The 13,955-nt window shown below is 56.2% G+C and overlaps 1 protein-coding gene across 1 annotated transcript; it reads right to left on the bottom strand.

The window, feature by feature from the left end:
• Window positions 1-727: 727 nt before the first annotated feature.
• Window positions 728-4,903, bottom strand: B3GNT7 (UDP-GlcNAc:betaGal beta-1,3-N-acetylglucosaminyltransferase 7; the record flags this gene model as incomplete). The annotated part of the gene is made up of 2 exons (XM_080671150.1): window positions 728-3,119; window positions 4,893-4,903. The coding sequence occupies 2 exons, from the start codon at window positions 4,901-4,903 to the stop codon at window positions 1,925-1,927; spliced, it is 1,206 nt and encodes a 401-aa protein (XP_080527276.1). The 3' UTR covers window positions 728-1,924.
• Window positions 4,904-13,955: the final 9,052 nt, after the last annotated feature.

Genomic DNA, 13,955 nt, shown 5'->3' with positions numbered 1-13,955 from the left:
TTCTTCTCCAAGGGCTTAGACCCAGGCGCCCTGCCAGGATGACGTCCATTTAGTCTTGTGCCTCCTTCTCCACTCTAAGATGTGTTATGTTAGGATCCAGCCATTTCTATCACTCACCTGGGGGAGAGCCATGAATGACTGACTCTCTTGGGGCACCAGGCCCACCCTGCAATGACTGAGCTGGGCACAGGCAGGGAGGGATATGCTGCTTGCTGACTACAGGCCCAGGACCCTTCTCCTGGGGTGGCTGCCCTCCCCACCCTGGAGGTAAGTGGCTGAGGCCGCACCGTGAGGTTCCCCCAACACCAGACCCCCTCCTTGGCCCCCCCACCAGCCACTGTTTCAGTGCTTCTGGTCAACCTTATCAAGAAGGGCCATGAGGGAGCTCACCAGCCCCTGCATGCCCCCACCCAACCCCACTCCCTGAAACATCAACCTCACTATCAGCTCTGGCCTTGCCCTCTGTGGGAATGTGCTGTTAGCTCAAACCTCCCCCACTCCGCCCCCTGCCCCCCAACAGTCCAGGGAACATCTTTCTTGACTCCGGCCCTGTGGCCTCTCCTTTCATCCTGGCACTCACCTCCCTCTAAGGCCCTTCAAGGGGTCCTTGTGTACCCACCGGCCAAGAACAAGGAACAAGCTGTGTCTTCAGAAATCTCTGGCAACCTGGCCCCAGAGAGGCCCTCTGGTGGGAATGGGAACAGGAAGTTTCACAACAGAAAAAACCCAATCCCCTTTTATTGAGAAAACAGTCAATTCCTCATTCTTTTCCCAGGTGACTTTACCCCGAGATACGAGGTGACATCCTTCTGCACCCACCCCAAGGACCCCTGAACCTGGGCGGGGCGGCCCCCAAGGGACACTCCATGCCTTCACAGGAGCAAATGCTGGTCTGTCGGGCCCTGGAGCAGCAGGGTTTGGAGGGGGCTGTGCCAGGCATGGGGTGCCCTGGGCGTGGGTCAGGTTGGCCCAGGGAGGAGGTGTCTTGCTGGAATGAGGGAAGGGAGGAACACCGCCATCTCCTGAGGCCTGGCGCCTTCTTCCTCCAAATTCTTCATAAATAGAACTTCACAGTAATAGAGGTATGTCCACTTCCAGGGTCAAACCGGCTGGTTTCTGGCCGGGGAGTCAGACCTCAGTGGGGCCGCAGGAGGGCCCGTGGCTGGGGTTGGTTGGGCAGCACCGTGACTTCGGGGGCAGAGCCCTGCGTCGGGCGTGGGGGGGGGGGCGGGCTGCTGCCATCCGGAGGTTCTGAGGATCGCTGAGGTAGTCTGAGGGGCAGGTTCTTCCAGACAGGGGCCGGTTGGAGCATCACAGGACGCAGCCAGGACTCAAGCCACCTGGGAGCAGAGGGGGCTGAGCAGCCAACTCCAGGCAGGTCTGGGGGGAGGGAGGGTGTGCCCAGGGGGTTCTGAGGCTCTGTCTCCAGGAGACCAAGGAGCACAGAGTGGGTGTGGGGGGACTGTGAGTCTGCACAGGGTTGAGCTTCTCCTGAAAAGGTTGCTTGGGCCTGCAGGGAGATTGAGGCATTTCACAGGAGAAGAACCTTCCGTGAATAAAGAGGGCTGCCACGGAGCCATCCAGGGCCTGGCCTCGCCCAGGTACCTGAGCATAAGGTTCCTTCAGAGGCCACCAGGGCCTCCCACCAGGTCAGAGGGAGTGAGGCAATGAACCCAGTTAGGAGGGCTGCCAACAGCCTCCCTCCCCAGAGGACCTTCTCCAGTCTGGGCCGTTCCAAACGTTCCTGCGCTTCAGCTCTGCTTTCTGGAGAGTGTCCACACAGGGAAGCCCCCCGGCTACCTGTACCCCACACACCCAGGAGCACACCAGGCCCAGATCCAGACCATCCACTGCCCTGCAGGGGACCAACGCTCCATCCGCCCTGGCATTGCAGCTCCAGCTGATGCTGGTGGTCCGGCCGGGGTCAGAGCACCTGGAGCTTGCGGGAGCAGGTGAGGTTGCCGTGCACCAGCCCCCACATGGCCAGCAACTCAGCGGGCAGCAGCTTGTGCACAACCAGCATGGAGCGGAAAAAGCACGGCTCCTTGTTCATGCGGCTGTTGCGGTTCCGCGAGATGCCAAAAGTCTTGAAGCCCTTGTGGGCCATGGGCTGCACATCCAGCACCTCCAGGCACATGCCCAGGAAGACGTCATCGATGGGGTAAAGCTCCACCGTGTCACAGGCATGGTGCAGGCGCCGGGCCAGGCCTCCGGCCATCAGGAAGCCGCCTCCACCGGCGTAGGGAGGGTAGCTGGTCTTGCTGTACAGAGCCCCAGGGATGTAGTACTTGTTGTCCTTCCTGCGGATGGGCCGCGCTTGCTGCAGAACGTCACCCACAAACAGGTCTTCCTCTGGCCGCCGGTCAGCCAGAAATTCCAGCAGGTTGGTGGGGTTGACGAAGACATCATCATCGCCCTTAAAGATGAAGCGGACATTGGGGCAGAAGATGTCAAGCCACTTGAGGAAGTGGATCTCCTTGAGGGTCAGGTTGAAGAAGCTGTCAAGAAAGTCCCACTGTAGGATGTCGCCATAGAGGCGGTCCTCGTAGGCTAGCAGCTGCTGGTAGTGGGCGCGCTCCTCCTGCTTGGAGGCTGTGCCCAGCAGGAAAAGGGTGCGCCTGGCACCTAGGCCCCTGCCCACCGACTCCTGCTCCAGGCCCCAGGTCTGGCGGATGGCCTCCCGGCGGTCATGTTGCGTGATGACAGACTTGACGACCACCAGCAGGTAGACGTCGCCGTTGCACTTTTCCGGGTGGTTCAGCAGCATGGGGAAGTATCGGCAGTGGCGATAGAGCAGAAACTGCTGGAAGTGTGACTCCAGGGCCTGGAACCAGGACTGGTGGGTCAAGTTGATATTGGCTGAGCAGTTAGTGGTGGTCACATCCCAGGCCTGAGGGCCCCGTGAGGCCATGAGCACGGGGGAGACCAAATCCTTTGATCTCTTCCAGAAGTCATTGGGGTTCACCAGATGTCCACTTGGTTTCTGGGCCTTCTGTGGCCCTAGAGTGGGTGGTGGGGGCTCTTGCAGAAACTGACCGGGGGTCAGACTACGCTGGAATACAGCTATGCCCACGAGCAGGGCCAGGGACAGACACACACTCTTGTAGACAATTCTCTTCCTGGGGATGTGGGGGTAGGGGAGAACAGAGAAAAAGATGAATCCCCATGATCCTTCCAGAAGCCCCGGTGTGTAACTATAGTCCCAGATGGGCAATGGGTCCTGGGTATGGGTCGGAGGAGGATTCTGCTTCCTCTCCCACACTGACTTCCCTCCTCCAAGACCAAGGAGCCGCAAAGCCTAGAGCAGCGGTTCTCAACCTGTGGGTTGCGACCTCCAAAGGTTGCGAACAATCCTTTCACAGGGGTCGCCTAAGACCATCGGAAAACACAGATATTTACATTACGATTCATAACAGTAGCAACTAATTACAGTTATGAAGTAGCAACGAAAATAATGTTATGGTTGGGGGTCACCACAGCATGAGGAGCTGTATTAAAGGGTCGCGGCCTCAGGAAGGTTGAGAACCACTGGCCTAGGGCCTAAGAAGAGCGCCGTGGAGCAGGCCGCCTTGTACAAGCTGAGTGACTGATGGGGTTCCCTTAAGCTCTCCAAACCAGGATTTCTTCTTCCCTGAAATGGGGACAGCATGGACTGGAGTTCTAGCTAAAGTGCCGGGCACTGCAGTGTGTGTGCAGTCAGGGATTAGCCGTTTTATAGCGTCTACCTCTGGTGGAGACCTTTGCCCTGTTCACCTCGATCCATCACTTTCATTTCCTGGGCAGACCCTGTGCACCACTCCGGTGAACCAGGGGGAGGAGCAGAGACAGGACCTGCTCTGCGGCCTAAAGCTCTATACTATGTGGGGGGCTTTGGGGAGCAGGCTCTAACTTGGGACTGAAGAAGCCTGTCCCTCTTCCCTCCAACCCATCCATCTGACCCAACAAAAATAAAAGCCCGGGGCATCTAGCATGACCACGGTCCCCTAAGCCCCCAGTCTGGCCCCCACCTCCCTTAACATCACACTAGGAGAGATCCTATACTGCCCTGGGAGGGGAACACACTCGGACCCCCAGCTTCCAAGGACCCTGCTTGCCCAGGAACCCCTATCCCACCCATTTCAGAAGCAGAAATTAGAGTGTTGCCAGGAATGCTGGACTCATGACCCTCTTTCTTCAGCTCTCAATCTGGGGGTGGCCAGGCCACCTGCTCTGGTCTCTCCTGTGGAGACATGGGGGTGACACTTGCCCATGTGGTCCCAAGGTTTCCTGTGCATGGAGTGGAAGGAAGACTGGGTCACATCAGGTACTGGGTTGGGGGTGTGTGACCTAAGACTGACCCTGGGAGGGTAGGGGAGCAGAGTGCTTGGTTCTCCAGTCCAGGAGGTTTCAAGGAAGCCCCTCATACGCTACCCCAGGAGGGTCACCCCAGGGGAGGGGGATGCGGCAAGGCCCCTCCACCACAGGACGGTTTCACCTGCACCGTCCCACTCGGTTTGTAGGAAAAAGTCCTTCAGGGGAGGGGAGAGAAGAGGGGAGAGAAGGGGAAGGGAGAAGCGCGCGGGCCGGGAGGAAGGAGAGCCATTGGGGGCAGAGGACGAGGGTCGCCCCAGATGCAGGAGGCCCTCGGGGGTAGGGCTGAGCGCAAGGGCTCCAAGTCCCGGGCCGCCGACCGGCGGGTCCAGGCGCCGCACACTTTCGGGCATCTCCGGCCACCGCCGCGTGAGCCCGTCTGACCCGGGGAAACTGCTACCAGACCCGGACACCCAGCGCGGCATCTCCCGTGCCCGGGAGCCGCCGGGCGACTGTGTCGTCCCCTTCCCCCTCGGCCTCCGGGACAGGGGAAGTCCGGCGTTCCCGCCCCCCAGCCCGACGGCCCCCCGGTCCTCACTCACCCTAGAGACATGGCGGCCCGGGCCGGGGCGGCAATGGAGTGGAGCGCGAGTCGCTGCTCCGGGCTCGCAGCTCGGGGACGGCAGGCGGGGACAGGGACGGGGCGGGCGGGGGCGAGGGAGGGCCGCGCCCCCGCCCCGACTTTTCTCTCCCGGCCTGCCGGAGGAGGGGCCGAGAGGGGCGGCGGCCCAGGTGCGTTAACCCCTTCGGCGCCACCGATCCTCGGTGCCTGCCGCGCGCCCAGCCCGCCACGCTGCGGCCGGGCGAGAATCACCCATTTCTCAGAGGCGGAACCCGAGGCCGCAGAGCGCGCAGAGTCGCCCAAGGTCACTCGGTCCGAACGTGGGCGGCTGAGTCGGGACTTCGCCCCCGGGTATGCGGTTTCCCCTGCGGAGCTGCCCAGGAGTCGCCAACCCATCTGGATGCGTGGGAACCTGGACGCCATCCATCTCCAACCTCCCGCGGCCGGGGAGTAGGGGTGGGAGGCAATTCCCTCTGGCTCCATTCGGACTTTTCCTTGGTGGGAGGCAGAGGCAGACCAGCGTTCGGGACCCTTCTCCGTACCCCCAGCAGCAGCCCTCTCCAAGCCTGTGCCCCTTCCTCCCCGGGGAGCTCCCCTTCACCACCAAGGGACGGCCTGTCTGCCCCGCTCAACCGCCTTCTTTTTTCATCCATCAACAAACATTTCACTCAAAACCCTTTTTGTCCCCAAGCCTTTCTTAATCTATTTGTGTGTGTGCCCGACCCGCTCCTCCTAGGGGTGGGCTGCACTGGACAGACTTGGAGGGGCGTTCTTGGCTCAGCCAGGCCTGGGATGATGGGTGTTCCCATCCAGGTGACTTCCAGAATCCTCTAACAGGTAAAAACTCCCTCTGCCCTGCTCTCTCCCAGATGCCTGTGCTAGTCCTTTCCATGTTGAGGTCCCATCACGGAGCATATGGTAGGACCTTGAAAAATGCTGGTAGAATTAAGCGGAAGCATTTCACAGTCCAGTAAATAACAGCTAACATTCATTAAGCAGTTAAAATATGCCAAGCACAACTCTAGGCTGCTTCTCAGCTGACTCACGTAACCCAAGCAGCATATACTGTTGTTATTCCCACTTTACAAAGGAGGAAATGGAGGTCCCAGGAGGGGAAAGCTCAGTAGGCCAGGTTCCATAATTAATAAGCAAATCCAGGAGGCCTGCCTGGCTCCGGAAACAGGCTCTGGGGCCTTCTCTTAGGGTCAGCAATGACAGGGAGCTGCTTTGAAGCTGGGACCCAGGCCCCTGAAGCCCTATGAGCCTTTGACTTAAGGCTCAAGGACTCTTTAGAGAGGGTGGAAAAATCCAAGGTGCGACAGAATTTTCATGGATGTTGTGAGCTCTAATCAAGGAATGCGAAGGGACTTCCAGGAAGAATTCCACAGGAAAACCCTGGGACCAGCACCTTTCCACTCATAACCCCACTGACCACCTGTCCCACGGGGCACCAGGGACTTCACTTCACTGCCCAGTTTCTGGGTTCTCACTTTCACCCTGGAAGTGTGACCTTGAGGGAGGGCTAGGGCCAGGCCTGGCTGGGGATAGCCCACCCTACCTCAGCACTGACCTTTCACCCAGAAGCTGTGGGGTCTCCTCAGGTCCTGGTGAGGGGCAGACACAGCTATTCCCTGGGAAGGGGTTTTGAGCCCAGGTTTGGGGACCAGCGGGGAGAGCTCTGTACTTTTTGGCTCTCACTAGGGGCTGGTGGCCTGTCCCCTTGAGACTCAATTTCCTGTGAGCACCAGTTACATGAGATACGCAGATCAGCGTCTCCTACATGGTGGCATCCCGGCAGGCTGGCTGCTATCAATATGATTATTGTTAATATTAATAACCCAACCCACAAGGCCAAAGAACCCACCAGGGCTCAAGGAGGTGGTGATGGGGGGAGTCGCCCAAGGTCAACTGGGTGTTTGTCAGTGGAATCTGGTTCTTGAGAGGAACAGTTTGTCATCATGGGTTCATTTCTTCTGTGCCTAGGTGGAACTCAGACTGGGGAATGGATGACAATTAGTTACTCAGCCCCTGAGTGAGGTTTGGGGGTGGGGGATGTGGGAGAGGGCTAGGCCCAGTCAACTTTCAGTCAGTCTGACAGGCTCCCCGCTGGCTGCTGGGCCTCCCTTTGGGCAGAGCCCTAGCAGATCCCCGCTGATTGTCTCAAACCACAGCTCGGGTGGTTGAGCAGGGCCAATGGGAAGGGGGAGATCAGTCCTTAGATGGAAACTGTCCCGCCCCACAACCCAGGCAGATGGAAGCTACAGAACCAGGAGATCTGGGAGGTGGGGGGTGGGGTGGGGGTAGGGGGTGGTCTGGTCTGTAGCCAAGGAGGGAGGGTGGGGGATGGGAAAAGCTGGTTGGGCAGGAGGCAGGAGTCCCAGAGTGTGGTGGAGGTGGAGTAGGTGTCACTGGGTCCTCTGATCCCCTCAGGTTGAGATTCTGCCCTCGACAAGGAAACTCAGGGAGGCTGATGTTGGAGAAGCCCAAGAAGCTCCTCCTCCCTCTCCCTCCCCGACCCCTTCCTCTCCTCCTCCCTCTCCTCCTCCCTCTCTTCCCTACACCTCTTTGGCACTTTACTTTCCCTTCCCAGCCCCCTTTCCCCCTCCCTGTTCTCACAGTCTCTATATCAGCCACCACCCATCCTCCAGAACCAGCTGGGATAATCCAGACCCTGCTGGTTTAATAGCAGCCAGCCTGCCGCGATGCCACCACATAGGAGACGCTGATCTGCGTATCTAACTGGTGCTCACCGGGGACCAAGGACATGCCTTGCCCTTGGGTGTGGGGAGACATCTGATGGGCCAAGAGATTGCTCTCAGTCATCCCTTAACCCAGTGGTCGGCAAACTGAGGCTCGCAAGCCACATGCGGCTCTTTGGCTCCTTGAGTGTGGCTCTTCCACAAAATACCACGGCCTGGGCAAGTCTATTTTGAAGAAGTGGCGTTAGAAGAAGTTTAAGTTTAAAAAATTTGGCTCTCAAAAGAAATTTCAATCGTTGTACTGTTGATATTTGGCTCTGTTGACTAATGAGTTTGCCGCCACTGCCTTAACCAGACAATGTGGGGCTGACTTGGGGGAGAGAGCCAGAAAGCTGGGTGTGAGGAGCCCTGGTACTTTGGAGAGAGATTACCATCTGCAGAGGCTGGCGCTCAGTGGTGCTGGGCAGTGGCCTTGGTGGAGAGCTGCCCTGAGCAGAGGTCCGCACTCCAGGGCAGCCATGACCAGTGCTTCAAGTGGGTGGCTACACTTGCACCAGAGGGTCCATCAGTTGGCACGGCAGTGTCAGAAGCCACCTCTCTTTAGTGAAAAGCACGTCCTGGAAGATGTGTGCCAGGCAAGAAATACTGTATAGGCCCCTCTGCCCGAGCCTGAGCAACTCAGCAGAGCAGTGCCCTGGGCCCAGAACTCTCCCTAATTCGTCCAGGACATCCCATACAATGATCTGATTGGAAGAGTAGCCAGCTTTTGACTATTATGTCCTTGAATTCACCCAGAGAGATGCTTTTGCGACACAGAGTGGGGCTCCCCAGGGCTCCTGGGCAGTGGTGGGAGGTCTGTTTTGTGCTTCTTGCTGATAGGTGCTTTAAGTGGGGTTTTGCTGTAATATACCATGTGGGAAGGAGGTGTGGGGTGTGGCCTAGCATTTCCACCTACCTCTGGTCCTTGGAGGCCACACATATCCACTGTAGAGAACCTGACCCCTTCTGCAGGGCACCCTGGGAGGGACTGTCCAGGAACAGTGAAGGGGGGGAAGGAAGGAGTAAGGGGGGGGACGGGGAGCAGCACAGAAAGGAGAAAGAAGAAAGGGCCAAGAAGGAGCTAGCAGAGAGGTGGGGGAGGGGTGGAGCTCAGGGGGCTGGCAGGAAGGGTTTTCAAAGCATGGATGGTCTGGTTTGAAGTCTGGGAGGTGCCCTCACCCAAGGGCAGATTGGGTCAAAGAGAAGCCCCAATCACAAGGGTGAGAGGCTGGGGCGAGTTAAAAGAGTCTCCTTTCAGGATTTGAATATGAACAACACAACTGACACACCCTATTGCCAGAGACCCCAAGTGCTCTTCTGTGGGCAAATCCTGATCGAGCCAAGACTGACCCAGCAACCAAGAAGGTGACATTGCCCTAACGGTTAGGATATTTCAAAATCAAAATTATCGGGCTGCCTGCGGAGAATCTGTTGGAACCTGGGAAATTGTATTTTTCCAGTTTCCCAGATGATTCTGATGTCCAGGCAGGTTTGGGAAAGACTGGCACTGTGCCCTCCAATTCCAGCTCCTTTGGTCAGCCATGGGCAAGGGCCAGTAGAGGGACACTTCCTCCTGTGAGCCTGGGGAGAGGGACAACAGAATGGGGAGGCAGCTCTGGAGGAAATTGGAGGCAGAGAGGGGGAGAGTTGAGGAATTCACTTTTCCTAGTGAAGCAAGTGGCAGTTGAGGAAGCAGAGGGGTTTAGATGCTTAAAGAGTGGAAAAGGGCCGAAACCGGTTTGGCTCAATGGATAGAGCGTCGGCCTGCGGACTGAAGGGTCCCGGGTTCGATTCCGGTCAAGGGCATGTACCTTGGTTGCGGGCACATCCCCAGTGGGAGGTGTGCAGGAGGCAGCTGATCGATGTTTCTCTCTCATCGATGTTTCTAGCTCTCTATCCCTCTCCCTTCCTCTCTGTAAAAAATCAATAAAATATATTTAAAAAAAAAAAAAAAAAAGAGTGGGAAAGGGAGGGACAACAAGACGTGTTAGGGCATTCCTGTGCATCCTGGAGACCCAGGCCTGTGGCTGAGGCAGGGGTGTCCTGGTGTCTCTGGGTGTGAGTGACAGAAACCCAACTCAAAGTAGCTCAAGCAAAGGAATTCATTTGCTTGTATGGTGGGAAAACCCTGTCCTTTGCTCTCTCTTGTCCTCTCCCCACAACCCACCTCTCTGTACAGCTCACCTACCTGTTTATTTGTTTAAAACTAATAAATTTTTTAAAACAGTTTTTTTTCAATCCTCACACGAGGATATTTCTTTTAATTGATCTTAGAGAGAAAGGGAGAGAGAGAGAAGCGTTGATGTGAGAGAGAAACATCAATTGGTTGCCCTGACTGGGGATCAAACCCAAAACCAGGGTATGTGACCTGACTGGAAATTGAACCCACCACCTTTTGGTGCAGGGGACAATGCTCTAACCAACTGAGCCACACCAGCCAGGGAGGCTCACTTACATCTTGCCTCTCTCCTGAACCCACAGGCTTCTTCTGTGAGGACTAGGAGAAAGGCAGGCTTGCAGATGGCCTCAATGTTTATCGCTCTATCTTGAGGACCCCAGAAGAAAGAGGGTTTTTCCCCCCTTCCCAACCTTCATATATAAAATTCCAGGGAAGGACTCTTATTGGTCTTGCTTTAGTCTTATGCCCAGACCTGGGCCAATGATCATGTCTAGGGGGACTGGGGTAGTGTGATTGTCCAGGTCTGAGTCATGTGTCTCCTGCTGGGGTTGTGTTATCGGTGGAAGTGTAATTCTTGCAATGTTGTGAAGAATTTCCTGAGACTTGCATGGGAGAATGAGTAATATTTATTCAGTGGAAATAAACTCCTGCGTTTCCAATGTTCCATTTCCCTCCATCCTGCCATGGAAAAGGTCCAAACGTGTCTTCAGCAAGGCCAGAATAAAAGCCACTGCCCTTCGTTTCTGCTCCATATTAAAGTACAGTCTAGTCCAGCATCCTGCATGTGGAGTCCGCATGGTCATGGGTCATGCAGCTGCTGAGGTCACATGGCTGTGGAGTGTGAATATGTGAATGCACAAATGGGCAAGTTTGGGTCACAGAGCAAGAGAGGGCAAAAGAGAGGAAACTGGGGAATTAAAATTATTTTTTTATTGATTTCAGAGAGGAAGGGAGAGGGAACGAGAGATAGAAACATCAATGATGAGAGAGAACCATTGATTGGCTGCCTGCAACCCGGGCATATGCCATGACCGGGAATCGTACCGTGACCTTTTGGTTCATAGGTTGATGCTCAACCACTAAGCCACCCAGCTGGGTTCTTTGGGGGTTTAACCAGGAGCTTCTTCAAACTAACCAATGAACTTTCCAAGCTTTCACACTTCTGATGGGGTGCACCCTCTAGCCAACCCATTATTCTCCAGGTTAGACTGACAGGCAGGCACCTCCCTTGTGCCACCCGAATTCTACTGGGCATTTGCCTATGTCCGCCTTCTTTCCCCAACAATCCAGTGCCTGCGGGGGAGGGGAGGGCGCTAATCCCCTTGGAGGAACAATGCTGTGTGAAGCTGTAGCTTCCTGGTGAAGCTTCCCAGGTGACCGTGCTTACAGCGTCTGACTTCCCTTTGCTTTCTTGCCTCTATTAATATTAACTAGCTAATGACAACCGTTGGGGCAAGATCCTGGGAGTAGCAGCCCCATAGGACCTTCCTGGAAGGGGGCAGCTCCTTCAGAGGAAGCAGGGGAGCCCTGCCTGGCCAGGTAGCTAAATTGGTTAGAGCATCATCCTGATACTCGAAGGTTGCGGGCTCAATCTCTGGTCAGGGAATATACAAGAATCAACCAATGAATGCATACGTAAGTGGAACAACAAATCGATGTTTCTCTCTCTAAAAAATTTTAAAAATTTTGGAAATAAAGAGAGCAAGGGAAGAGATGCCAGCCAGTCCTCCTGCTCAGCCAAGCCTCTTGGACTCTTAAATCACCCTCCCACACAGACCATCTGAGACGGAGCCCTGGAAGGAAGAAGAAAGGAGTGGTGGCTGTGTGGGAAACGTCTCCACATGTTTTCCTGACAAGGAGCCTGAAAGAATGAGAGAGAGGGGCCGAAAACCAGGACTACAGGCTTTGTTAGAGGAGAAGGACCCTGCCGGGCTGTCTCGCAAGGGGAGAACAGCAACACGTGCAGAGGTGAACACGCCTTTTGAGGGGAGGAAGGGAAGGGGTGGGGCTTAGGGTACTGGGCACACGCTGATTGGTGGTTTCATATAAGGCACATGATTAGGCACTTAGGTACTTAGGAATCAAGAGCTTAGAACAGGGGTGGGCAAACTTTTTGACTCGAGGGCCACAATGGGTTCTTAAACTGGACCGGAGGGCCGGAACAAAAGCATGGATGGAGTGTTTGTGTGAACTAATATAAATTCAAAGTAAAGGAGCGGAGGGGAGAGCAAGAGAACCGGATAGAACAGCCGGATCCGGCCTGCGGGCCGTAGTTTGCCCAAGGCTGGCTTAGGGTATTTGGCAGGTGCTGATTGGTGGTTTGATGTATAGTCCATATAAGGTGCCTGGTTAGGTGCTCAGGAATGTCCAGGCCGCAGGTGCAGGTTACGTCATACTCTGTCCATCAGTTGGGGGAAGGGAGGATCTATCAGAGCCCAGGCTGAGAGGAGCCCCAGGCTAGCTAGTGGAGGGGGGACTATCTGGCCCCCTTTCTGTGCCTAAGTTCCCACTGGCTGATCTGGGGCAGCCAATTCCCCCAGGACTTTGAGGTGTGGGAGCCAGTCGGGCGGGGCTGGGGCTGGAGCTGAGCAGCAGATAAGAGAAGCCAGGGTTCCAGAGGCCCGGGAACCATGTCGGTGGGCTTGGAGGAAGCGGGGTGGAGAGGCCAGGCAGGAGTGGAAGGGGTGCTCCCCCAGCGCTGCCCTGGACTCACAGACACACTCTCTCACAGACACAGAGACAGAAGAGACAAACGCACACTCACACACAGCCACACAGGTGTGCAAGAGACACAGACATAGGCCACATAGGCCCAGGCACTTAAACATACACCCAGTGACAGACACACACACAGACATACTCACATTCAGAGATACATACAACACTCAGACACACGTAGGTCAGATACACCCAGACACATTCACACAGAAACATGCATATTTAAGGGAGATACACACATACACTCACAGTCATACACGCATGCACACAAAAGACATGCATACCCAGTGAGAAGCATGCACGCGCACACACACAAATACACATTTCCAGAGAGATGCACACGCACACCTAGACACATCCAGAAACACAGATACTCATCACACACACAGACACATGCAGAGAGACAAACACCACACACACACACACACACACACACACACACACACACACACACACCCCTACGGCCTTTCCCAGGGGGCGGGGCTCTTCTTAACCAGCTCATCTGCTATGGGTGAAACCCTGTGTTGTGGGCCCTTGGGAACATGGGAATGGGCTTGGGACCAGGCAGACCCCTATTGCATCCATGAATGGCCTCTTTTGATCTGTTCTTGGTCCTCAAGTCTGTGTCCACCCCTGCTTCCAGGAGCTTCGGGCACTTCCCCACACCCACATCTACCCCGACCCCTATGCTAGCCACCTTGGCTTTCTTCTCCGATTCACCAACATCCCAGCTTCCTTCGGCTCAAATGCACTCTCCACTTCCAAGTTGAGTGAACTCCTGCTCATCTTTCAAAACCCACCTCAAATGTCCCCACCTCTGGAGTAGGTGGTCCCACCCTGGCTGGCATCATGTCTGTCTGTCCCTCCTCTACTGGTCCCACCACACTGGGCACAACCAGGGACAGGCCTTTCTTCGTTCCTGGCATCACAGGGGAGGGAGGCGCCGGTGCCTGTCTTTAAATAGCCCAGGGATGAGTTACCAGCATTGGCTGCCTGGAGGAGACCCTGGCAGGGAGGAGGGCAGTCTGACCTTGGCCACATTCAGATGATGACTGGGTGTGCCCACCTCAGGGAGCCTTGGGCGGCCCAGACAGATTTGCAAAGCCCCGGCCCCACCCCTAGAACACGCGTTCAAACTGACACTGACACGCATTCACATGAGGGTGGGCATTGTGCCCCCTCGTCCTGGACAGCTGGGCTGCCCCCTCTCCCCAGGCCACCAGTGACTCACATCTCCGCCTTCCAGGCGCTGGCTTGGGCACACACAGTCTCCTTTCAGCCCCTGGGCCTCAAACACTAGCTTAGTCTTCCTTCCCTGTGCCTCCCCCTCCCTGGTGAGCCAGCAGGGCCTCCCAGCCTGGCAGCGTGGCCCACGGGGAGGCCACGCAGAGGCCTCCTTCCTCTGCGG

Source organism: Plecotus auritus (genome assembly GCF_963455305.1).
Source record: "Plecotus auritus genome assembly, chromosome: 5".
In the NCBI taxonomy this organism is placed as follows: Eukaryota; Metazoa; Chordata; class Mammalia; order Chiroptera; family Vespertilionidae; genus Plecotus; species Plecotus auritus.
Note: the sequence above shows the minus strand (reverse complement) of the source record. Positions and strands in the feature narration are given on the sequence as shown.